This window comes from Engystomops pustulosus, chromosome 6, assembly GCF_040894005.1.
Source record: "Engystomops pustulosus chromosome 6, aEngPut4.maternal, whole genome shotgun sequence".
Classification (NCBI taxonomy): domain Eukaryota; kingdom Metazoa; phylum Chordata; class Amphibia; order Anura; family Leptodactylidae; genus Engystomops; species Engystomops pustulosus.
Genome location: NC_092416.1, coordinates 121,183,960 through 121,211,317, shown reverse-complemented (window position 1 = coordinate 121,211,317; position 27,358 = coordinate 121,183,960). Strand labels below are relative to the sequence as shown.

General features: G+C 41.4%; 1 protein-coding gene across 3 annotated transcripts in view; it reads left to right on the top strand.

Annotated features, from left to right (window-relative positions):
• Positions 1–673: 673 nt before the first annotated feature.
• PMEPA1 (prostate transmembrane protein, androgen induced 1) overlaps positions 674–27,358 on the top strand; it is a 38,786-nt gene continuing 12,101 nt past the window's right edge. Inside the window, exon 1 of one of the 3 annotated variants that reach the window (XM_072110707.1) lies at positions 674–1,191. In XM_072110707.1, the coding sequence (XP_071966808.1) occupies positions 1,089–1,191 (103 nt within the window). In that variant the 5' untranslated portion in view covers positions 674–1,088. Of the gene's footprint in view, positions 1,192–3,824; positions 3,960–27,358 lie in introns of those variants that run through there. The other 2 variants (XM_072110709.1, XM_072110708.1) reach the window with 2 other exon arrangements.

Here is a 27,358-nt window from a genome sequence, read left to right as displayed (position 1 = left end):
AAGTATCAGTTAAAAATCTCATTGACATCAATATAAATTTTATGTCATCCGTTATGGTCAGTTTTGCATGGATCCATTAGCCTTTTTTTGGCTCCATGTGGAGGAAGGTTTCAGTTAAAACTGCATCGCAATCAACTTTGAGGTGATTTTAGGTGCAGTTTTGTCAATTGAACAGGTGAAAGACATTAACTGAACGAGTGAATTTGATTTTGAAGAGGAAACCTGCTCCACAAATGTCTTTCACCTGTTCAATTGACAAAACTGCACCTAAAACCTCCTCTAAGCTGATTGTGATGCAGTTTTATCTGCAACGTGTGACTGCACCTTAAAAGTACTGCAACGTCCAACATCTTTTCCACTTTTTTTTTTTTTTACTGAGAAGTTCCACTACTACATTAGTCAGTCCCCCAAAATTTCACCTCAGATCTGTTCAAATAAATGCAAAATTCTAAGTGTTGATTCAGATACTTTTTTGTTCTTTCTATCTGTGACCACCACAATTTGCCTAAAGAGCTTGCAATCTAATCCTGACAATTTGAAAGAGGAATAACTCCACTTCAGCCACTTGTAATAGACCGGTGCTGCACAATCTCCTCTATTGGTCAGTCTGAGGTTTTTCCAGGCGGCTTTGCCTTTAAGAGCTGTGCCCTCCCCTCTGCTGCTAGGATTGGCTGCTGCTCCCGCCTATCATTCTCCCTCCTCCCCCCCCCTCCCTTGCAGTGGAAGGGCAGTCCCAGTCTGGCGCTGACGTCACGGCCCGTCTGGCTGCCTGGGGTTGGATCCGGCTGTAAGGCAATCTCCTTGGACTTGAGGAGGGGGAAGGAAGGAAGGACTGGGACTTAGTGAGTGTTCCTTTCACAGAGCCGGGCTGGGAGTGGAGCTGTGGACTTGTCCTCTGAGGCTGGGGCTCACACTCTCCTCCAGTCCCAGTTTACATGACAGAACCTGCCACAAAGTAACTGTGCTCCCCCCTCCCTCAGCAGCCCCCACCATCCCAGCCCTGTCTGCAATGTTCCAGCAAGATCAGCACCCCGAGCACTGTGGCACCCAGTGACTGTGCCTCTTCCTCCAGGAGCTCCTCTTCTTTAATGTATGACTTGATGGGTTTGAACAGCACCAGCTCTGCCATCCAGTCCAATGTCTCCTGCTCCTGCAACTGCAAGAGGTCCTTGTTCCAAAGCATGGAGATCAGTGAGTAGCCTGCCCTCCTCTCTGGGTGTGGGGGGTCTGTGCAGTCACTTCTTGGCACTTGTGCTGCCTCTACAGAAACTTTTCCTGGAGTTGGCTGTACATTGTGTAGTATAGGAGGAAGGGGAGGGGGAGGCTCCTCCATTCTGCAGCCTCAGCTCTGGCTTCCATCCCCTGCTGTGTTTCTTCTTAATATTGTTTCTTGATACATTGTTGCTGTTGTCTTGTGATTGTGTTTGGAGTAGGGGAATTAGAGGGGGGTCATAGCCCCTTTTATTGTCGCTAATCACTCATATTTGGGTTAAGATGCGTCGATTTAAGCCACCACCTTTTATATTTGTGTTTTGATGTAAATGCCTTGATTGTCCCCAATGCACCCTGAGCTTTGCAGTTTAACTATTTCACTGCCAGTGATGTTGCGTTTCCTCTGCTTAGTAGTTAATTAACTCTTTGATGCCTATGACTTCCATTTTGATCTCTGAATTACATTCGGTGCAGATTAAACTCTTCCCTGCCTGTTCTGTAGTACTCAAAAGCCACAAAGCTCTTTTAGATCCCACACAACACCTCTATCGACCATCAGTTCGACACTTCTCTTTAAACCACCACCACAACCCTGTAGACCCCTGTTTATAGCCCCTCCAGAGCCCTGAAGCTTTGCAGATTCTAATTCACTGCCCTGTTGACCCCTATTGATCATACTTCGGGACCCCTTTGTAGACTTTTTCCACTGTCGAGGCCACTGCATACTATCACAATTAAGTTGACCCTATTCTAAACTGTCTAGACCAGTGATGGCGAACCTTTTAGAGACCGAGTGCCCAAACTACAACCAAAATCCACTTATTTTCCATCAAGTGCAAACATGACAATTTAAACAGTAGCATTTTGCTCCCTGGTCTTCCACAACATTCAATTGAATCGACCCCATGAGGATACCAATACAGTTGAAAGCAGGGGACCTCCAAAGATAATCCAGCCCTGTTCACACCTTCTCACTCCTCCTGCAGTTCTAATCCATCAAAGATGTGAAATCTTAAAAGAGCGTTGAGAGCAGCATCTCAAGTTGTCTGGGACTGCAGAAAGATTTGAGTCCTATCTGATAAACTCTGTTCTGGGGAGGCAGCCTGGGTGCCCAAAGAAAGGGCTCTGAGTGCCACCTCTGGCACCCGTGCCATAGGTTCGCCATCACTGGTCTAGACCTTCGACAGAACCTTGCAGCTCTAAAGACCCCCACCAAAGCCCTTTAGATTACCTTTTACAAACTTTCTTTCCTGGGTGTATATATATATATTTTTTTTAAATCTTTACCAGAGTATGTTTCTGTTATTCCCCAGATTTTTACCTCCCGTTACCAATTACCTCAGCCGTCTGAGACTGCGACACGTCTCAAAAAAGTAGTTTTTTTTTTCATGCGAAACTCCTTCATACAGCAGGATTATTCACCTTTTCCATAGAGCCTGGAATGCGGTGGAAGGATTTCTCCACCCCAGGGGTGTACAAACTCTGCTGCATTGGAAAACTTCAAATAAAATGGGGACTCACTGTTTTTATGAGTTCTCCCAGGAAGCAGAGAATTTACTGCATAAGTTTTAATAGTGTGAGGCGAGACGTATCCTATAGCTGCAGCCTGGATTTAATGTCCCTGCACTGAAGTCTAAGAGGGATTATTGTGACTGCACCAAAAATTTGGGAGATGGGAGGAAGAGGGGCATCCAAGAAAGCTAGCAGACGCATGAGCTGCCAACTGCGTTTACAGCAAGCAATGCTCTGTTTGCCACAGCAGCACAGTGTGTTTAAGGAAACAATATAGAATCCAGTTATACTGCCTCTCCACGAAAATGTATCTGATTTTTGTATGGCTCTCAACTTGTTTTCTTCTTTGTTGCTCAATGTTTTCAGCATCAGGCTGTAAATTACTTTAGGGATATTAGTTCTGTATTACCAGCAATATTGATGGATTAAAAGAATCTATAGGGAATTAATGGCATCTATAGGAAATAAAACAGAGGAGAACATTTTACAGTTATATCAGATGAAAGCTGTAGGACCCCAAGGTACTGTCCTTATGGATGTCTTATTGATATACAGCAAAGTGGGTGAGACCATTTGTTATTTTTTTTATAGATGTAGGTGTCCTATAGACTGTAGCCATAAGTGATTTACGAAAGAATAAGCTCCTAGAATTAATGAGTTAACACACTATACAAATAGAGAAGGATACATAGATACATGAAATCAGCTGCACTTTTATTGAAAAATAAACTTTCTATTGGTGTTGAAATTGGTATAAATATTATATATAGCAACAATCCTGATAAAATGTGTCCTTGTCTGTACATAGGTAAATGGATATCTGTACATATTTTTTATAAATGTTTGCTTCTTCAGTTTCTATCTGTAGTTTGTAGATTTGAGTGTAACTATATATCCATTAACATACATGTTCATGTGTATATCTGTGGATTTGCATACCTTAGTGAATAAATGTGTGGATATATGATTTTACTGAATGCGTGTGTTCTCTCCCTAGATGTATGGTTGTGTACATAGGTGTGTGTCTGTCTGCATTCACGTAACTCTCTGTACACAACATTCCAGTTGAATTTTTCATTGGAAGATCTTACCGCGCGCTGTCCCTGTCATGGTCTGCCTATGGTCTTGTGTCCGTTGACTCAGTGATGACTGTGGAATATATGAGTCAGTATACACAGGGTAATTACTTGCGGCAGACGCTCTGTAAGCAGAAGATGCCATCAGTTTCCCCCCAGGTGAAGTGTTCGAATCCTGAGTGTTTGCGTTTCTTGCTTTATATTGTCTTACGGGGATAAATTTTAAGGTTTTGTATATTAATGTCCCCATTAGTTGTCATGCACTGCAGTCTCTGGAGTAATGTCAGGAAATATGTGACTAGTCCTTGTCTGATGGTCACGAAATATTTGTCTTTGATGGAGTTCTGGTGTAGTAGCGCTGAGTTTGTCATTTAGTGCTACTTGTTTTGCTTCAAAGTGCGTTGTTTGCCCAGGAATACATACAAACCTTCGTTTAATATACGATTTAAATCTGGTATTTTAAAATGAGGTAACAAATTTAGTTCTGCTTCATCTGTCTTTATGCTCAACTATGGCAAATATATACATTTTTCAGTTTAGCCATAGGTGCACTGTCACCCCCCCCCCCCCCCCCCTTTCCACCGTGAAATGTCACCATAACAACCAGAGTTTATTTGGTGTAATCTAAGTAGACCGGTTTTCAGATATAACATACACTTTATAAGATATTGGTTTACTGTCCATTGCCATTTTGTAAGCAAATAATGAGCCTCAAACCCAGTTTTTTCTGGCTGGCATTATCGATTTTATAATACCAATGTAGCAGTGCTGAGTTTGTCTTCTGGCACCATAAATGCCATGTTGTCCTCTCCACAATGGCAGTCTCCTTAGCTTGCTGCATTATCTGTGTTTATAAAAGGAAAACCATGCCCAGAGACTGATATAACACATTTTGCTCTGCTTCATAGGTCTGTGATACTCAAATATGCATCAAGGAGTTACAATAATCTGACGGCTCTCTGTGCATTCGTTCTTCTTACATTTTGTCATTTTATAGGATGTTGCATAAGTCTTCCACCCTCCTGCATCCCTGTCAAGGTCATTAAGACAAAAAAATTGTCAAAAGTCATCAACTCTGCCATTACGCGAACAGAAGCTTGGCATCCTCCTGTAGTATACAGAGAGACACATATGCGATCTTAGCGCAGCCCTGCCGGTATAATCAGCCTCCTGATAGTCCAATACCTGCAGAGAGACATTGTTACCATGTGCTAAAGCCATGGAACGCATTTTCTAAGAAGTTACATTCAATGTCACTGACCCCCCCAGGCAATTATAGGATTGAGTCAGATTCTCTCCAAAAACATCTTTAGGGAAATTTCTCTTTCCCTAATCTTCCTTTCAGCCTCTGCTCTTAAGAACAAGTGTGAAATTGCGGTTTGCAGTGAATTTATTTCACAGAACTTTGATTAAATATATGCACACGAAGACTGGGTAGTGACCATACACATAGTGCTGAGCATTGGGAATACGCAGTAATAATGGCTGTAAATGGAACATATTTATAATCCTGTCTTTTAACCCATCCCTAACTATGCTTACAGTTCCAAAGTGGTTGGATTGGACCCACTGAGATCAGTTTAGAATGGCGACTGAGATGTGACTTGCAAGGTTTTTTTCGGCTTGCTAAAACGCAGTTGATTTTCAGCAGTCTAAAAAAAATGGCGCAGATCTGTTACATCAATGGTTAGTATTACACGGTGGCCTGCTAATGTGTGCTGGATGGGTCTCCACACATCTACGGAAAGGTCTGTTGATTATTTTATCAAGTCCTTTCCTAGGCAGAAAAAATATGGATACTTAAATCATTGGTAAAAACAAAAATCTGTAAATTTTGTTTCTTGTTTATGTAAAAATATATCAAAATAATTTAAGGATGGGTCTAGATTAGATTCCTCTACCTACTGCCCTTCACTGTCACTTTGCATGTATGTTGAAGTGTTAACTCCTCGCTTGTGATTCAGCCACCACGATCTTATAGGACAGCAGCATCTTGCAGACGTCTGTCTGGGTTTTTTTTTCCCTTCCCATCTGGGGGCAAAAAAAAAAATCAGTTGTGAGAGCTGCTCCTTGAACAGTCTGCCAAACATGTCTGGCTCGCCTAAAAATGATTGCACCTTTCTCCAGTTGCTGCTGAACCTCTTGAATTAAAAAAAGATACATTGTCTCAAAGCTGAGAGGCAGTGTAATGCTACTGGCAACCCCACCATTTTTGTCCTGTCTAGGAATTTACCAAATCTTTCCATACATTGATCATAGATGGACCGAATGATTTAGCTGATCCAATTCTAAACAATGGATGGTGGGAACTTCTCTGGTGCCAATCTACATGTACGCTAAATAATATATCTTTTTGTCCATGTCTCTGGGATATGAGAATATAGCAGTGATGGCGAACCTATGGCACTGGTGCCAGAGGTGGCACTCAGAGCCCTTTCTGTGGGCACTCAGGCCATCACCAGAGATGACTCCAGGTATATTCCTGCAGTCCCAGGCAGCCCAGGACTTGCTGTGCACAGAGCTATTTTAAAGTGACAGCACTATCTGGGATTATTTTCTCCTTTATTGGTGTCCTCAGGTGCTGGTATCAATGAAAACTGTATCAGAGAAGGGAGTATAAATCACAAATTAAATTTCTGTGTTGGAACTTTGCAAAAAATAAGCGGGTCTTTGTTGTAGTTTGGGCACTCGGCCTCTAAAAGGTTTGCCATCACTGGAATATAGCATCTCGTTTTTTCTGATCAGCCAGGAGATTCTGATTATAGGACAGGGAATACTAGTGTGTTGCTTCCGATTTGTAGGGATTTCAAATTAGAAAATTGCTTTTATGTCGCTATCCTCCAACCCATATCATGCCTTCTTTATTAGTGCCTCTAGCTGCATATCCATATATATGTGTTGTAAGTAGAAGTGCACTTAATACTTGGTCACTCTTGTCACAGTCCTAGGACGCTCACATATCACATTTACTGTGTGTCAGGCTGCAGATTTTGCAGAAGTTGTTGGGTTTCTTGAACAGGCAACAAGTCTTGGCAAGCCTTACATACTCTCATCATCTTTGTGTCCTGTGGGATGCTGAGATCTGATGTCTGTTCTGCAAATCTAATTTTAACAGGAAAAGAACAGAGTTTTGAACACTACATGAGAGAAGGAGAAATAAAAACACTCGGAGGCCTAGATCTGAGTTCTGCACATATGCTCTCCAATCCATGGCAGCTTGTGGTGTTATGTCACCTGTAGTTACTGCATCCTGCTAACCTTCTCCTTGCCAAGCACTGGACAGTGCCCCAAAACTCTGCCCAGAGCTACCACATGGTTTAAAAGGATAAAATATCATAAAGTAATCGGTTTTTAACCAATTCCCGCTAAAACTCTGAAAATGTGACTCCTCTACCTACAAGGTTTGTATGTTCAGCGGGGTCTAACAGGGTTTCCGCAGGCCCTGATAGAAGTATACATTTCCATTGCCGCACAGACCTATATCTGCCATACATCCCAGTATTTTCTATAGCTATAAACACAAGTGGTCTGTTTTCCATGTTATCTCCTTATCATCCCATGTCACCTATTTCCTTCTAAGGCTACTTGCGTACAAATGTTTCTTCTGTCAGTCATGGCTACGACCAGGCGAGCGTATGATAGGTGTAAGAGGACCCCTTACCTGTGTGGCTTCCAGAATTTTCATGTTCCCATCAACTTTTCATGGGAGGGGAGGGCAGCCAACGTAGCCAATCATAGGACCTTTAGGGACACTAGGCTCAAACACGGGGCTGAGGGAACCACAGCTGTGTGTATGAGCCCATAGAAATACATGTGAAAGGTACATTCCTGTCTTTGAGGTAAGTCACTTGTTCTCTGTTATCAGACATTTAAAGGATGTGAAGAGATTAACAGTGGTATTTTTTTGAAAGGGTGTCATAAATGTACCCCCCTCACTCATAATGATGACTACCATGTCACCTGTCATCAGAGTGACTTGCATCCTTCTATCCTTACAAAGAAGCAACTCCTAGAAAATAAATCCTTTGCCCTGCCAAGGTATTTGTGTGGTCACCTCATATCCTGCAGTGGTTTATTGACTGTATTTAAAATGCTATAGATCCAGGCTCTGGTTATGGTCAGAAATGTGTCCGCAATAATTTCCTTGAAATACTTTCACCTATGGTGTGAAATCTTCCCTGCAGTCTCTTTGTAATACAGAAGAAACTAGGATAGGGCCTGGGGGGGAAACACTTGTAGATCCACATCCTCCTTTTTTTTTTTTTTTTTTTTCTTATATATTTTTTATTAGTGTTATTTAATGTTTGCAGTCTGTACCAGAACCATAGTTCTTTCTTAGTTGTGGTACCAGAACCAAGGTAGCTAGATTAATAAGAAAGGTTCCCTACTGACGGCAGGTGTTTTTTCTTTTTTTTTGGATCAAAGGAACGGACCTAAAGATAATGGTGTGAAAACTCTGCACTGTCCAGATATACAGTAAAAAGAAAAATATTTCTTTGCAGAGTCCATAAATGGGGGATAAATGTTGTAATACTGTAATGTCCACATACCCTATATTTTAGAAGCACAATTGTACTAGGTAGTAAAATATGTGCTGAAAAGCAATGTAATATGTCCATATTTACTGCTGTGCATTGCCCATGTTTGCAGGATAGGGGGCGTAGTATTCTGCTGTACCTATAGATGCAGGCTAAGAGGAGAAGTACTGTGCTGTAGCCATATATGCAGAATCTCTTCCATTCTGTACAGAGTAATAGAATTGAGTGCAATGGCAGTAGCTTGCTATATGGATCCTTGGAACTTGAAAATGGGACTGTGATTGGCCCTTTTGAATGCTCAGCTGCTCCAGATTAGGTTGTTGAAGGAAAAGTGCGGTGTAACAATTAATTTTTTAGTGCTATAATATTGATCTCCCATACTAGTCTTTAAATAGTTAAGGGACGAGAAACCAGTTACTCTTAATTGTAATCAAAAAGTACACCCTAAATGTAATACTGCCTCCTATTCACAAGAACCTAATGGCTGAAACATGAAATTGCGTTTTTTATTTTGGCGACTATGCCACCTCCATGTCAGGTGGGCCACAGGGATGCGCTATAGCCATAGCAGGAATGTGGAGTCGGTAAGCCAAACTCCCCTAGTCACTTTAGCAATGCTGAGATAAATGCAGCCATGAGTAGTGAGCCGCTCCCATAATTGATGAAAGCTTTAATTGATACAGGAGGCTGTGTAGCAGAGTACCCACAGGAGAGACCCAGGAGTGGTAAGTACTTGTCAACTGTATTGTACTTCTCCTGGCGCAGTTCTGCTCTGGGTTCTGATGCCAAATGCAACCAGCATGGGACACAGAGTGGATCACATAGAGAAGAAGCTACAGGGAGGAGAAGAGGGGCCAGGAAAGGAGAGGATTTATTTATTTTTTTTCTGCTCTAGCGGTCTCCAGCATGTCTTCTATGGGTTCTCTAGTATTATTGTCTGCTTTGGGGTCTCCATCATTTGTCTTGTCTGGGAGGCTCCAGTATTATTAGTTTTATGCTCTGGGGGTCTACAGTATTGGTATTTGTCTCCTGGTGGCATTTATTGATGTACTGTGACATTTATCATTTCTGGGATGGCATTTTATGACATGGTTGTTGGTGCATCCAGGTGCTAGTTGCTGATACAGCCCCTTTAAGTTGGGCAGTATGATAATAAGGCCTTTACATCAATAAATGTTGCTCACTCCTGGTCTAAATCAGGAGGAATTGTAATTTTTTTTTTTATATTTATCATTATACGTTTGTGGCGTTCGTCCATTTTTTTTCATGACTCGCCGTCACCGACTCCAACGCCACAGCTTGCAAACTTTCAATCCTGGGGTGTATCTGCCGAGGTGGGCGGGCGGAGCCTTTATCATACGCTGTGTGCACAAAATGCAGCTCTGATGCATGTCCCCCACTGTCCCTATGTAAAGAATATAACTACTATAATGCTACACTGTATGTACAAGAATGTACTAGCATGCGGCCTCCTTTGTACTAGGATATGCTACTTTCACTTTTTGTATAGCTGTGTTGTCAGATGCTTCTTCTTACCTTGTGAATTTATTTTCCCATTGATTACCTTACTGATTTGTGATTATTTTGAACTGCTTGCATCTCAGGGATGGATAAGTGCATATAAATGCTCGAAAGGTTCATGGGGAGTAGCAGAGTTTGCTGTAATCTGCCATACAATTAATGTTTGTTTCTTGCAGTAATTGGTGTAAAATCAACAGAGGAAAAGGAGAACGTTTGTTGGTTTAATTTTGTGGATTTTAGCTCTATTAATAAATATAGTAATGTATTTCGCAACTTGGTAAAGACCTGTTTTGTGATGATGTGAAATGAGCCCAAAAATAGGAATTTATAATCTTGCTTAGCACAGACAGGGCAATATAACGTAACTTATTGGTAACGTCTTTTGTACAAGTGAACCTGGAAAAATAAGTTTTAATAGAATTGCCCTCCTATAACCGGCAGGGTTTGTAAAGATGCCATGGTATATCTTTTCTTGTTAATCCAAAAAGTTTGTATGTTCAAGTTACAGGTTGGGATTGGAACGTAAAGCGATCGATCTTATTTTTAGGACCCCTTTGTTTTTTCAAAAGGAACATGATGCCCAGAATGGAAACACTTGTGGGCTAAGTTTGGGTTGTAGTAAAGGTGATGAAGAAGACCCTCTCCTAAAATGGACTAGATTTTAATTCCTACAATATAAAACTCAACTACTTTGATGCTTCAATTTAATAAAATGTGATTACCTCTATAATCCTTCATTTGTGTTATATTTAAGCTAACCTTACCTTTAGTGCCAGATGGACCTTTGTGTCCTTTAACTCGTGTGATCTCAGTCCAGTCACACATGAAGGTCATAGGCAATGCTCCACTCTTAAGAGAGCAAATCACCCACCCAAAAACTCACACAAAGTATCACCAATTCCCCATTCTCTCCCTTTGAGGAGCTTGCCTCTGTCTGTGCTGCCTAAACTTGGCTTGACCCTCTGAGGAGTCCGATACAGGTCTCAAGGGATTATTTATCCAGCAGTCAATACTAAATAATTTTTTTTTTCTTATCTTTAATCATTTTAGATTCCTGTAGAAAATTTTTAGAAGTTTTAGAGAATGTGTTTGTTTCTGGGACTATAGTTGGTGGTTGTGATGATGTTTTTGACTTTGAAATATTATGGAAACCGATGTTCCAATAATAATGTTCTGTCTTGTTTTATTGGAGATTTTTTTGTATCTGGTCTTTATGGTGTTTCCTGCCAAACTAGTAAAAGTCCCAGCTGTTAATGCCCATGCCTCTTTATGTGCTGTGACCTTAAGGGCACGGATCAGCTCTGTAAGAAAGGTCTTTGTGAAGGTTATTAGTGAAGTTTAAAGGTCATTTGTCACAAAGGCACTAAGGGGCCCATCCTGTCCTTCGAGTATGATGTCTTAGCATCCTCAAAGGCAATTTGACCCTGCCATTCCCATTTTATTTTATAGTGTGTCGGATTGTTTTGGATGCTCCTGCAAAGAGGCCACATTGTAGTTTAGTTGGCAGTAGCAGGGTCAGAAGTTCATGGGCTTGATCACCCCTTTCATCAGTATATTTGCATAGAGCCCTAATTCTAAAGCATTTTCAAACAACAAACCCTGTAAAAGTGACCTTATTTGTTGTTGAAGTTTTCCAAAGGATATTTAATAAGTAGCAATGACATAGTTTAGGGGGGATTTTGTCAGAGTATATTTGAAGGAGTGTGAATCTTCAACACCCCCCTCATCCAATTTGATCGTTATTTCTTTCACAGGGGTGTGTTGTGTTTTTTTTTTCTAATATTTACAAGCATACCTCCCAAGAATCTTGACTTCTGTTAGTCCTTTCATTCTTCCAAAAACAATTGCCATTTGTAGCGTAAAATGACATAAGTTTAAGTTCTGTCTGCTTTTGTCCTTCATTTTTGCCTAGGGTCTCTGTCTAAGAGTGAGGATATCCGTACACTTTATTTAGCTGTTGGCACTTTGGTTAAGTGAGAAATGGAAAGTAGACTGCTGCTGGACTCTGGCGGTGGCTTTTCTCCCGTGAGTTCAAGGGGTTGGTAATTGTTTAGCTCCAACTCATGGATCCTTTTTCCATGTATCTGCTGTTGCTGGGATTATGGAGGCCCACATACAGTAAAGACCAACAGTTTGGACACACCTCTCATTCAAAGAGTTTTCTGTATTTCCAGGACTATAAATTATTGTAGATTCACACTGAAGGCATCAAAACTATGAATTAACACATGCAGAATGATATACTTAACAAAAAATTGTGAAACAACTGAAAATATGTCTTATATTCTAAATTCTTCAAAGTAGCCACCTTTTGCTGTGATTACCGTTTTGCACACTCTTGGCATTCTCTTGATGAGCTTTATGAGGTAGTCGCCAGAAAAGGTGTGCCCTGTCAGGTTTAATAAGGGTTGGGACCATCGGTTGTGTTGTGCAGAAGTCGGGTGGATACACAGCTGATAGTCCTACTGAATAGACTGTTAGAATTATTACTTATTGGTAAGCATCTAAGTAAAGAAAAACAAGTGGCCATCATTATTTTAACAAATGATAGTCGGTCAGTCTGAAAAATTGGTAAAGTGAAAGTGTCCTCACGTACAGTTGCAAAAACCATCAAGTGCTACAAAGGAACTGGCTCACATGAGGATCGCCCCAGGAAAAGTAGACCAAGAGTCACCTCTGCTGCGGAGGATAAGTTCATCCGATTCACCATCCTCCGAAATCACAGGTTAATAGCAGCTCAGATTATAGACCAGGTCAATGCCACACAGAGTTCTAGCAGCAGACACATCTCTACAACTATAGAGAGGAGACTGTGTGCAGCAGCCTTCATGGTAAAATAGCTGCTAGGAAAGCAATGCTAAGGACAAGTAACAAGCACAAGCGACTTGTTTAGGCTAAAGAATACAAGGAATGGTCTAAAGGACATTAGACCAGTGGAATTCTGTGCTTTGGTTTGATGAATCCAAATTTGAGATCTTTGGTTGCAACCACCGTATTTTTGTGTGACACAGAAAAGGGAAACAAATGGACTCTACATGCCTGGTTACCACTGTGAAGCAGGGAGGAGATGGTGTGGGGGTGCTTTCCTGGTGACATTGTTGGTGATTTATTCAAAATTGAAGGTATACTGAACCAGCTTGGTTACCACAGCATCTTGCAGCGGCATGCTATTCCATCCGATTTGCATTTAGTTGGACCACCAATTATTTTTCAACAGGACAATGACTCCAAACATACCTCCAGTCTGTGTAAGGGCTATTTGACCAAGAAGGATAGTGATGGGGTGCTATGCCAGATGACCTGGCCTCCACCGTCACCAGACCTGAACCCAATCGAGATGGCTTGGGGTGAACTGGACCGCAGAGTGAAGGCAAAGGGGCCAACAAGTGCTAAGCATCTTTGGGAACTCATTCAAGACTGTGGGAAGACCATTTTAGATGCCTACCTCTTGAAGCTCATCAAGAAAATGACAAGAGTGTGCAAAGGAGTAATCAAAGAAAAAGGAGGTAACTTTGAAAAACCTAGAATAGAAGACATATTATCAGTTGTTTCACACTTTTTTTTTAAGTATATAATGCCACGTGTTCATAGTTTTGATGCTTTCAGTGTGAATCTACAATTTTTTTTTTTTTTATAGTCCTAAAAATACAGAAAACTTTTTGAATCTCAAAGTGTGTCCAAACTTTTGGTCTGTACGCTATATATTTTCAGGTGTTGCTGATATTGAATACTTATGCCCAACTTTGGAGAAATAGTGAGGTCTCGGCTGAGTGACGAGAATAGTTTCTTACAAAATTTGGTATTAAGTTTACTATTGAAGTACAACGAGGATGGATATGTCTAAATTTAGTAGTTTGGTTGGTGCCATCATTATTCCCTCTTTAGATTTTGGATCGAGTGTACATCAGGTCTCCTTTAGTATTACTTTTAAAAAAAATCACTACATTCCCATATACAAGCTTTGCTACTTAATTTGGTGGGTTCGCTATACATTGTATGTCAGCAGGACCAAATATGTGTTGAGCATTGAAATCTGTGAAATTGGGACACCCATTTGTGTCATCAGTGAGAACATTGGCAGACTCGCCCTAATAATATAACTTATGGAGTCGTTAGTTGTTGCCAAGTTTTCTGATTGAAAAGTTAATTTCAAGGTTTTTTTTTTAATTTTTAAGTGCTATTATTTTGGGAGTAAATTGGAAGGATCTGAATGACTACAAGAATTGGCCTTCTCTATCCTATCCTCCTGCCCCTGGCTAGATAGAAGACTGGATAGTGTAGCGGTCGTATTAATTTTGCATCCCGATGAATGCACTTTTACATGACTTTGTACAAACACGTCTGGCGCTCTTTGTTCCTTCAGCTTCGCTCCCTAATTGATGTCTGCAAAAGCCCAAAGGTTTATTCTTGCGGAAAGCATGATTCATTTATCGTCGTCTACACCAGCCGCACAGATCTTACTGTAGTTGTAAACCAGTCATACAGGCACAAAGTAATTCATAATTCCTATTTTTATAGGATGGATAGTCAGCTCTGCAGCCAAGTCTCTTGCTAGAGACTTGTTGGTTGCAGAAAATATTTTTTGATTGATATACATTATGGCCCCGTGCAGTTTTGAGCCTACTTTCTTGGTGCTCCCTCAGATTGGTGTGGAGAAAAAAAAAATGCGTTTATAGTCTATAGCAGTGGTGGCGAACCTATGGCACGGGTGCCAGAGGGGGCACTCAGAGCCCTTTCTGTGGGCACTCAGGCCATAACCCCAGGACCAAGTTCACCAAACAGGACCAAATCCACCGAATCTTCCTGCAGTCCCAGGCAACTGCTCTCAGACTGTTTGGAACTGCGGGAAAAATGAAAATGTTTTGACAGAAGATCTTTGGAGGTCATCCTGTTGGACCAACCATTCTTCCTGCACAGAGAGACTCTGGAGGGAAGCTACAATGAGAGTCTGAATTTGCCCTCCTTCTTTCAACTGTATTGGTGGCCTCAGGCGGACGATACAATAAAAAGATGTGGAAGAACAGGTAGCAATAAGTTACTGCTTAAAATGCCATGTTGGTACTTCATGGTAAATAAGTGGATTTTGGTTGTTGTTTGGCCACTCGGTCTCTAAAAGGTTCGCCATCACTGGTCTATAGTATTGGCAGTCTAGCATCACCTGAGAAATGAGCAAGACTCGCACAAATGACCTCATTTTAAATTTTTTTCCATTGACTTAAATGGTAGTTTGAGGATTCAAAAGAAATAGTGCATGTTGCAATTTTTAGTGCATTTTTTTCTCACAGTATACATGTTGTAGCATATGGATGTGAAAAAAAAACTCTTTATAAAAAAAAAAGGTAGGTCTCCTTAGAAATATGACATTCCATACTTCCCATATCGCTAGATGTTTATGGAAAGCGGACCAAAAAAAATTTATTTTAAAATGTGTCACATTTATCACCACATTTAGGATCTATGTAGACTGCGTTTTATAAGGCAATCAATGATTTTTTTTTTTTTTTTTTTTTTTTTTTTTTTGTTTCTCCTTCTAGTAGAGCAGTGGTGGCGAACCTACGGCACGGGTGCCAGAGGTGGCACTCAGAGCCCTTTCTATGGGCACTCAGGCCATCGCCCCAGGACAGAGTTCACCAAACACTGCATCTTTCTGCAGTCCCAGGCAAACACTGATAATCTGTATTTGCCCTCCTTCTTTTAACTGGTGGCCTCAAACCGCCAATAAAATTGAAAGATGTGAAAGAACAGGTAGCAATAAGTCACTGCTTAAAATTTCATGTTGGCACTTCACGGTAAATAAGTGGATTTCGGTTGTAGTTTGGGCACTCGGTCTCTAAAAGTTTCGCCATCACTGCCATAGAGTGACACTTTGTATACATTGTAGCAAGCCCCTACTCCCCCATTATAAACATATGATTATGGTTATATGGGTGTTGGCGCTGGCTATAGGTAGTGTGCAGGCTAGTAGTTTGCCATGAGCCATGCCCCTCCTGCCCACTTGGAGTGGAGTTGGCATAAGGTGGTAATCATTGTACAGCTAGAAATTGTGTCTATTGCAGGTGTACAGTGTTAAATCCTCCAAACACCCCCCTGTCATCCTTATGGTAAATCATGAGGAGGTGTTGCTTTCCTGGTGGATCCTGCCTTATAGATTATCTACAATTCTATAATTATTTTTCACCCTTTTCCCTTTGGTTGTGTTTGGGTTAATCCTTTTACGAATTTCTTCATTTTTCAGGCCTCCACTGTCTGTGCTTAGGAAAAAATTCTAGTGCTTTTGAAATACGTGAACATTTTAGTGGAACACAGAGCCATCTGTTTAACGCATCATCTCTCCAGAATCCTAAATTATAGCTGAGTCAAGAGCCAAAAATTCTGCCATCCTCTGTTCACCTCGCCTGAGCTGCACCCCCTCCCTCTCCCCAGCCTACTGTAGTCTGGAAGTGCTTTGATGTCTGATGAGGACGGCCACATTCTGCGAGCTCCTCAGATGAGCCTCTGACCATTGGCTCAAAAATAATAATGGATTTAGACAGAGGTCGCATTAACGCCTCACCAAGCGTCATAGACGCATGATGAGGCGCCATTACCCCCCAAAATAATTGCCATGCGTCAAAGTACGCATGGCAATTATTTCCTGTAGCGCGCAGGCTGAGGGGTTCGGTGAGCGCCGCAAAGGAGAGAAATATCAGTGGCGCGGTCGCAGCGCAGGGCCGCTCCGCTGGACATGTGACGCCGTGTTCCGTGTCAGCGGCGCGTTGGAGAGACCCCCAGCAAGAGTGCAGGCCCCGGGGCAGACATGCAGGTTCGGGGCTGCTGCTCCAGCTCTCCCTGCAGGCCTGTGTATCAGCGATTACGTGATTCTGGCAGGGCAAGGTGAGTGCAAACCCACACTGTACTCACTGCACTCTATGTGTACTGTGTGTAGTGTGTGTGCTGTGTGTAGTGAGTGAGCCAGGTGCTGTGTGTAGTGTGTGTTGTGTGTAGTGTGTGTATGCTGTGTATAGTGTGTGTGTGTGTGTGCTGTGTGTAGTTTGTGTGCTGTGTGTAGTGTGCGTGGCGAGTGTGCCGTGTGTAGTGTGTGGCAAGTGTCCCAGATGCGTGCCAGGTGCCGTGTGTGTCAGGTGCCGTATGTGTGCCAGGGGCCGTGTGGCGTGAGTGTGCCAGGTGCCGCCGTGTGGCGTGAGTGTGCCAGGTGCCGCCGTGTGGCGTGAGTGTGCCAGGTGCCGCCGTGTGGCGTGAGTGTGCCAGGTGCCGCCGTGTGGCGTGAGTGTGCCAGGTGCCGCGTGTGGCGTGAGTGTGCCAGGTGCCGCGTGTGGCGTGAGTGTGCCAGGGGCCGTGTGTGGCGTGTGTGCCAGGGGCCGTGTGTGGCGTGTGTGTGCCAGGGGCCGTGTCTGGTGAGTGTGGCGTGTGTGTGCCACGGGCCGTGTGTGGCAAGTGCGGCGTGTGTGCGCCAGGGGCCGTGTGTGGCGTGAGTGTGCCAGGTGCCGTGTGTGGCGTGTTTGTGCCAGGGGCCGTGTGTGGCGTGTGTGTGGCGGGTGTGTGCCAGGGGCCGTGTGTGGCGGGTGTGTGGCGTGTGTGTGTGCCAGGGGCCGTGTGTGGCGTGTGTGTGTGCCAGGTGCCGTGTGTGGCGTGTGTGTGTGCCAGGTACTGTGTGTGGCGAGTGTGGCGTGTGTGTGCCAGGTGCCGTGTGTGGCGAGTGTGGCGTGTGTGTGCCAGGTGCCGTGTGTGGCAAGTGCGGCGTGTGTGCGCCAGGGGCCGTGTGTGGCGAGTGTGACAGGTGCCATGTGTAGTGTGTGTGCCAGGGGCTGTGTGTGGCGAGTGTGCCAGGTGCTGTGTGCTGTGTTTCAGGCTTTAATGATTTTCTTGTATTAATAGACGTTTATTAGATCGTTAGTAGACATTAATAGATAAATATATACACAACTAGGAGTTATATATTTGTATTCCTAAAAATTTCATACTCCTCATCGGCTAAAAATACTCCTCAAAAATGGTAAAAGGAGTATTATTACCCTTCCAGAAAAATGTTAGTGCGACCTCTGGATTTAGAGGATGCCCACTGTGGGCTTTTGTGTGAGGTCATCTACCAATGATCTAGTATCAGTTTCTAGTCATATTGCCCTTCATGACTTGCTTAGGTGCATTAGTGCCATCAGGAGTAAAAAATAAACATCTGGTCTGGCTAAAAAAACTACTTGTTTCATGGCATTATTAATTCCGTATTGATTCCTGTATAAAATGCAGTGAACTCCTTTAAGTAGACAAATTTGCAATACATTGACACCACCCTGACAAAAAAACAAAGAGAAAAAACTTACAGAATGCTTGATAGTGTCCAATGGAGTGAATAGAGTGAAGAAACTTGTACTGACCTCAAATAATGCTGAAAGAGCCTGAAATTACGTCCATAATAACATTTGTGTTACAAAGAACCCAGCCCAGGCTAGGACTATAATACACAGTCATGATACTGTACACAAGGCACATCCCAGCCCACATAAAAAACATGGATGGCAATCTGTCTTAGATACCACTCTGATTTGGTTGGTTCATCTTATTATTGGACCTCAAGATGGTATTCCTCTAACCACCACTTTGTCCTGAAACTTTCTCTGCTGTCATTGGGCAGAGGGAGGGGCAAGTACCAACCTGGGAGGGGTGTGTAACAGCCTGTGAAGCTGCAGCATGGATGGGATCTGGTAATGCCCCCAGCAGCCCTTCGGGTTTATTAGCATAGGATGCAACAGCTTGGTTAGAGCCATGAACAGTTTATACTAAAACAGATTTGTTAGAAATGCTGACTGCACATAGCAGGGCTGAATCCAAGGCAATTTTATGTGAACACTTTCTTGTCCCCTCCCATTTCATGATGCTCCACCTTATTGTAAATTTCCCATCATGATGCTGTCTACCCTTCATGTTTTCATAGAGTAGCCGTTGTAACCTTGATATCTTGAGTTCTTCCACTATGGTGTTTGGCCATCATGTCAGTACTTACGGTAATCTAGGGCCCTATATTTAGACCATAGTGTTGCATTGTATCTAGTCAGCTAGTCCCTGTGTTGTGTTATACACGATTTTGTCATCCTCATGTGCAACTGTGTCTGAAATGCCACCTATCTGGAGTTTGGCTGTTATTGAGGTTATCACTCAAGTAAAAGATCCATATGTTGGAACCGACAGTGATGTTTTACATGTGGTTGAGCATGTTTCCTCCCTGCACTCTTACCTGTTGCGACATGTCTGCTCTCGTCTGGCCCTTTGTCGTCCTAATTCTTGTGTTTCCCCAGTTAGTTTGTTTATTTTTTTTCAGTGCAGTATTTTTATGGGACGGTGTCTTCTTTCAGCGCCCAGTTCCTCCTGCGGTTTTGTTTTTACAAGGTCTATATTGTTCTTCAGGAGGAAGTGGCCTGCTAATCTCTTTCAAGTCCATGAGCTTCAAGGAACCTTAGCCCCAGACGATTATAAGGAGGAGATAAGACAGTTTATAGATCAGAGTGTTTGATGTCTGGGCTCCACGTGATTCAGCTGAGGAGCTTGACTGCACAAACAGCAGGTAGCTTTATTCTGCTCTGGCCTTTGGTCTTCCCAGTGAACTTCATGAATCCCCCCTAGAAATGACCAAGTAGTTAGATGTCATTGAGTTATCCTCTTCTATGCTATATTCCTATTTATAGGTGTCCTACATTGGAGCTAAATGGCAACTAGATTTGCCACTTATTCTCCTTTTATGGATGTCACCCAGATAATTTAAGTAGTGTCTACTTAATCCAAAAAAATAACAAACAAAAAACACACACATCCCCCCCCCAAAACTTTCCTCCTAGGTGTGCTTTCATGGGGAAAGGAAGTAGGAGTTTATCAGCCTTACAAAAAATGGGTGTTGCTATAGTTATGCTAGGTGTTCCCGAATGCTAGGTGTTGTAGGTCTGCAAGAGCGGCAATGCCCGTGTTGGTTTTAGGCAAAATGGTTCAATTCTAGCCACATCCAAATCATTGAGGACTGCTGAGGAACTATCTGGTATTTGGGAAGACCTAATATTGTATTAAATGGGACCTTACATTCCCCATCACTGGTAGCACTATAAATACCAGCATTCCTTGGCACCTTCTGGGAGTTCAGTAACTTGTATTACCTCATGAGGCTTTATAGCTTGCAAATACTTACTTTTTTGGCAGAGTCTATGAATGTCGTTTTTTTTTTCGTGTGCCCCGGGTGTTGTTGGATTGTATGAGAATCTGGACATAATGGTTCTTGTGTCTCAATAAAGGGGTTCATTTCCATCTGGGCGACTGAACAAGGCTTTTGTCCAGACGCTGGGACATATTCATTGCATGCTGCACAATTCTGCTGATCCCGGACACAATGTTTAATGCATTCCTCCCAATGTTCTTGGATACAAAAGAAGACGTATTAAAAATAACTGTGTTATTACTCACCGCCTCAGAGATTCTGTAATAACCCGCAGAAGCCGCTTCACTCACACTCAACCCACCTCCGAATTTTGTTGTTCATCTCTGGGAATGCGTCAGTGATCTTGAAAAGCTTCCCTGCTGTCTGTCGGCCTGGTCTACTGCCTCCCGCTCAGCAGTCTCCTCTGCTCTCATGATAGACACCATTCTCTATGCATTTTTATAGTCTGGTAATGCTGGGTTACAACTGATATCCTGTTCCCCCTTCCTAACCCAGGGGCTATCATCCAACTTTCCCACAGTCCTGAATGGTGAATCAGCAGGATGGAGGTAACAGGCTGATATCAGGCGAAGACATGTAAAAACATCAGAGATCACAATGGTAAATGTAGCTTGTAATATGGCTATGCTGAAGCACAAGACACGTAGGCGCACATTTACTAGTCCTTGCTCCAGTTTTCCGTCGGACTTTGCACATTCTTTTAGGTGCAAACTGCTTGCACAGGTATTTAAAAAGTGCCTGCACCACAATTGTTGCACTATTTATTATTTATTTATTTTTAATGAGTCTGTATTGACATTTGTCCACCAAACCCTGTATGCCCCATAGTTATAGGTCAGACCGAAGGTGTTACTGATTTCAGCCGCCCCTTGTATAATGCTGTAGTTACTGAGCCATAACACAGTAGTGACTTCTAGTGGTGATTTCTATCCACCCAGTCCCCCCCCCCCCCCTTCAAAGTTTTCGTGTTTTGGGTGGGGTGTGAGGCAGTGAGTGGGCAGTCCTCATTGTGAATGAGGTCATGGCATCTGCTGAGGATGATGGTGGCATTTCCAGACTGTGTCAGAAATGCTTCTTTAAAATGATTCATAAGACTGTCTCATCCATCTAGTCAATCAGAAGTGGAAATCTTAGCAATGAGAAGTGTGTGCAGGGTCTTGTCAGAGAACCTTCTTCCCCCACCAAAATCTATTTTTGTCATGGGCATTGCTTGATAAACTATTATGCTCATTCAATAAGAAAAATATGCAAATATAGAAATGAAAAAATAATTTTAATAAAATAGACATACATGATAGATTTCCCTTGGTACCCATGGCTTTGGTGTTGTGGCTTCACATTATTGGCTTCAAAGATAAAGGGCAACTTCAGTGTTGGACTCTCCACAACACTGCCGCCGTCCTCGCCCCCTGATGTACCCAATCAATAATTCCAATAATTCCAATATTACACTTCTGACTTTACATCATAATGTCCTTTAAGATGTTAAGCAATGGTTAACCTCCATATTTCTGCAAAGAAGGAAAGATCAGCCAACTGATACTTTCATTCATAATAATCTTCCATAGTGTGGCTCGTTGGCATCTTCCTGGCACCAACTACAAATGCCCATACTACCATTGTCATTCATTATCATTGTTTTTGAAACTTGGAAACGAGATGGGAACCAATATAGGGAAGAAAATCTTGTATTCTGCAGTAAAACTCTATATAAACCAGTTTATGACATTTGTTCACAATGCATGTACTGTATATTCTAGAACTATTCTGAGCTGGAAGTAAAACGACAAACTTGTAGACTGTGCCTTTCGTGTACCATCAGGAGCAGCAAAGTGCCAACTTGGACGCCAGATGTTGTCACATCTGGTAATAGTATGGTTTCTGTCACTGTATAATATGACAATATGCGAATGAGTGGGAGACTTTACTGAGAAAACTACCCAAGTTAATGGAATAAGAAATTAATGCATTAGCTCCAATGCCTTAAAGAAAGGAACAAATCTAAAATACAGTTATAAGACTTTGTAGTATACCAGTTCTTCTTATCCACTAATATTTAATTTTTATCAAAATGTTTATACTGTATTATGACTGTGCAGCCTGTTTTTTTTTTGTATACTTCACACTGTGACACAAAGTGATAGCTAATCATTTCCATTTTAACTTCATCTGACAAACAGATCCAGGGAGACCGAGCACTAGCCGCATCCTTAAATGACTACTATCGCTCTATGTCTCCTACGCAGCCTCAAATGGCCTTTGTTATCTGGTGTCTAGACACAGCGCAGCCAGAATATTTGGGTTGCTGGGAGAACAGGATTTTTTATTTTATTTTTTTTGCATTTGTTTTTAGGTTTTTTTTTTTTTTTTTTTTTTTTCTACTTCAATTACTCTTAAAGCTTATTAAGAAATTGCAATTTCATATTTTCTAATAAGCTGATATCTTTGTACATTTTGTCTTTAAGCTTCTTATATGAATAGTTAAAAGGAGGAGGTTTATGCAGAGGCAGTGGGCTGTTCATTCAATTGTATGATGGCTGTGTCTAGACAGCGTGCAGATGTGATTGTAGCAGGGGAATAGGCTCACTATTTATTTTTTCGGTTGCCCATGCAATTGTTTGGTTGTATGCATATATCTTGGCTGCAGGTATTGTCTGTAATCCAAAATATATGCTTGGAGATATAGTAATATTTTCTTTATTTAAAATCCTCAAATTGCATGTTCTACATATTTTCTACACAAAAATAGAGGTCCTGTGTATTCTTTTTTTCTTTTTATATTGCAGAGTGTAACCAAATTTCATTCTAACCACCCTAGATAAACAAAGTGATTGATATTTTTTGTTTCTGTTAGCAATTAAAATTTTTAAACTGTTTATCAGCTTGTATTTTGGTTTTATTTAACCCTTTTTCAATTTTTAAGAGAATTGTGGTTGATTACCCCCTCCCCCCTTTCCAGGCTGCCTGTAGAGACCTGCTCTATGTAGGACAACTGATGTATAGCTAAATATTGAAAAAAAGTTGCACTACCTTTTTATTGGTTATATAGAATATAGTCACCAGTTACCATTGTGTGATTTGTTACTAAGCAGATTCTCATAATGTTATACCAAAACCAATCCATAGCTCAAATATATAATTTGTCACAGATGATGATGGCATTGCACTATTGTCTTTGTCATGCCCAGCATTAAGATTTTATTGATGTTTACAAACTTGCTTGTATGGAGTTATGGTCATCATCATTTGTGGGGTACAGCCCTGGAACCCTAAAGCCCATTCTTCACAGGTTTTATGCTTGTGGTTCTGACATCCCAAAAATGTTTGTTCGGTTTCTTGGAGGTGTTCACGTTTTTTTTCCCCAGCGTCGAACAACCTTCTGTACTTGTAGGGTAAATGGCTGCTGTTGACTGATGCTGGCATGTACAAAGTAATTGGCAAATTAACAAACGAGTAAGGCTTCATGCACATGAAGAGAATGCACTGAAATACTTATCAGAGCAGCACCAGCTTATAGAAGTCCAAATAACTCCAAAACTTAGAATTTGAGCTCAGCTTGAATTTTTCATAGAATCTACATGTACCTGAAGATGTATTTGGACTTGTGCTAGCCGTTGTTCCAACAGCTAGCACCCGTCCCTACATCTTCCATTTACCACTACAGTACAAAACGGTATTTCTGGTTACTGTTGTAGTTGATATTAGTTATAGAATAATTGTATATCATATTAATTAATAGAATAAAAAGTCAATTTGAGGATCACATGGTCGTTGTTTATGAGGGCTAAACAACAACCGGTCATGTGATTCCCTCATGGAATATTTATTCTATTAATTTTATAGTGATCTTTTTATTATGTGTTGGGTTGTGCACTCTGCTTTCTCCATTATTGGTTCAGGGTGTAGCCACCAAACTGCTTTCTATTCTTTTGTTAATACTGCTTTGTGTCTGCAGAAAATAAATTTGTAAAGCCATCCATAGACATATTTGACAACGCTTGTGAAGTTTTTGTTATCATAAACCTTACATACAGGCACAATTTTGCTACGGTTTGCAGAATCTAATAACTTTAAGGTGTAAATTTATGTACAGTATATTTTGTAAATGTAGATTTATATAGGCAGTGTTTATATCCATTAAGTCACTTGGTGGTAAATACAGTCTTGTGTGGTATATACATGTCTGATAAGGGATGAGGTTAAACCTCCTCCTAAGTCATGTGGAGGTCAGAGGGTATAATGTGGTCATGCTGGGGGTTGGGGTAGCATGGCCACTTATAGTTGGCTTGATGTGAATGCATCTCTCTCACAGGCCATTGTCTTTAGTTAAAGAGAGACATCCATTATTATTTAATGTGTGAGCGACAGATGTGGATCATTATCCAGATTTGTGCTCAGTTCACACAATTCAGTCAGAATTCTGCTTAATTTGCTCACAAATACTTAGTCCAGCATTTTACTATTAAACCTCTGGGTTATTACTCGCAGTGAGGTGGTTAGGTCTGAAAATAAAAGTAAACCTGATTCATATTCGATCTATGAATTACAAGAAAACGATAGTATTTGGATATAGATTATTCAAATCACATCAGAGTTTACCAACATTTTTTTAACCCGTCACATTTTCTTAAAATGTTATTACAAACCCAATGACTAAATCATTACATTTTTTTTTTGAACTTTCGATCTACCACATTAAGAGGTGTGCACAGCGGAGAGTAATTTTTATTTTACATCTAGTTTTATCCAATAGTGATGTATAATCCCTGTGGCAGCCATTTTGTTTTCAGAGTCAAACTTTGTTATGGTGACAGCAGCTTTTTTGAAGGATTAGATCAGCTGCTTTCCCATGCCCCTTACCTTCCCCCTCACAAAAACAGACAGGTGAATGTCATCTAGCATGGCTTTTAACCCCTGTCAGAGCTGCTCTGGAGATATTTTGCAATGTCATGAGTTGAATGGTGACAGAGCGGGTGGAAGAGTGACACAATGTGGGCTGCACAGAGGCTAATTCAACCTCATCTTCTTCTCAGACTTAATAAACTTCACATGTCTGGCAGGACAGAACATATGACTTCTCAGTCTGTTGTTTAGCTTCCTCCTCTATAGTAAAGATACAAAGGATTTGTTTGTTGTCCCGCTTCCCCCTCCTCCACCCCTTGTATGACACTGCTCCTTTAAAAAAAAAATCCTTTTTTTTTTTCATGCTCCAGACAGATGAAATATTTGCATATTTGCATTTTGTCTGGAATAGAAAATCTAGTCTGTCTGATAGTGAAGTCTCTGAATGTTCTGTCCTTTCAGAGCAGAAAAACAATTCTCGCTATCTCCGGGCATGCCAAACACAAGGGCGCTTGATTGCAAGGGGATTCATTTCATTTTTGAGGGTTAAATATTAATTGGCTTAATTTGGAATAACTTCTTAAAAAAAATGGTTGGCAAAAAGTAAAAAATAAATAATAAAAATATTTAGTATGTATTAATTTTTTTTTTGGTTTTATTATCGCAACTTAGAAATCCATGTAGCAGATGCTAGAATTTTTTTTTTTTTTTTTTATGGTTTTATTTTATTAAATTAGTAGTCCTTGCTTATTTTAATGGAACAATTTTCCTTAAATGAATGAATAAATCCCTTGCACAAGCAGACACATTTTTGCTGGAACACAAAAACAAACACTTCTATAAATGATTCCCCTGAATCCACTAAATGAAATTTATGGCCATATATTCAAAGATCATGTATGACTGAATTCTGACTGCTAAACTGGTCCAGTCCTGTTTTACACCCTAAATTTGGTGGGATGGCGCGTTCACGAATCTGCAGTCAGAAGTTCATTTCCTATAGAAGTGCTTGGGCCTTCATTAATGGGTGAACTAGATGGGATTGTTACAGTGAAATGAAAGTGTATTTTTCATTTCTTTCGCCATATGATGTGTAAATATGTATTGAGTGAAGAGCAGTTCCTCTGAAATTGGTGAATCAAAGTCCTTAAGGCGCTTTCTTCAATTAGGTTGTTTATAATTCTGTTTACTACTTGTAGATAACTTGTTATACCTGCTTCAGGCTGTGTTCCCAGTCGGAACTGGGAGGGGCTTGTACTGATCGCATATACATTTTAACTAAAACGCATGGAATCGGTAACAAGCACCATGTATTTTAGAGTTGCATACAAAACACGTGGTGCCCATTACCAGGACAAGCCCCTCCCCGCTCCGACTGATTTGTGTTCCAAAATCCAATTCAACCGGAACAAGTGAAAGCAGCCACAGTGAAACCTTTTTGACAACCAATAAGACCATTGTATGATCCTGTCAGTCTTGCAGCTTCTTTCTTTTAGAAATGTAGTATTTTTCTTTCTGGATTATAACTGTTGGTCCCATATTACTGTTTGACTAGACTTGCTTACTGCAGATCATTGCTTTTGTTGGACCTGTATTTGAAACTGTATTGACTTCCTCTTAGCTGCATATAATCTACCATCAAAATCAAATTTGATAAACCAAGGACATTTGGTCATCCAGGCACTGTGACTGTGGTAATCTTATACTTGTTATAAAATCCACTTTTATTTATGCTAATGAGCCTGAAGCTCAGATTCAGGCTGTTAGGCCTCATGAACACGATCGTTGTTTCCTCAGGTGATACAGTTGAGGTTTTTGCAGCCATCTCACACCTCCATGTATTTCTATGGGCTCATACACTCGGCTGAGGATTCCTTATAGCAGGTCCCATTCTTGGTCGTGTTTTCGGCTCTAACCTCCCATCGAACTCAATGGAGTTGTGAATAAAAAACCCTGGAAATACATCTGTTGCTCGCATTTGCCAGACAGATCTGTTCCTTATGGCAGAGTTGACTTGGGTACATGTTTGACTAGTGTTCTTTTGTATTTTATTGGAGTTAATTATACCTTTTGGACATGTGCAAATTTTATTTTAGTGAACCAAGTGAAGACACGCTTGGGCTCATGCAGGGGCCAGTTTTTAGGTTTGAGGTCAATGAAATCTGGGAAAAGTGGCTCTGTTCATCTATACAAAAGGGCTAATCTGTACACTCAACAATTGATGTCTTATTGATGCCATGAATATTGGAGTGTAAGGTAGCATCCACAGAACTAATGTCTTCATCAGAGCATGCTGGGACCAGTGATGTAGAACTGTCCAGCCAGTCTCCCCTACAGCAGCCGGCTGCGGTTTTGCCACCTCTTTTGACCCATGCCACTAGACGACATTGTGGCCCTGGCAAGGAAACTGCACTCCAAGCTGTGGAGGAAGAAATCCATGGGGGACTGGGAGGGGGATAGAC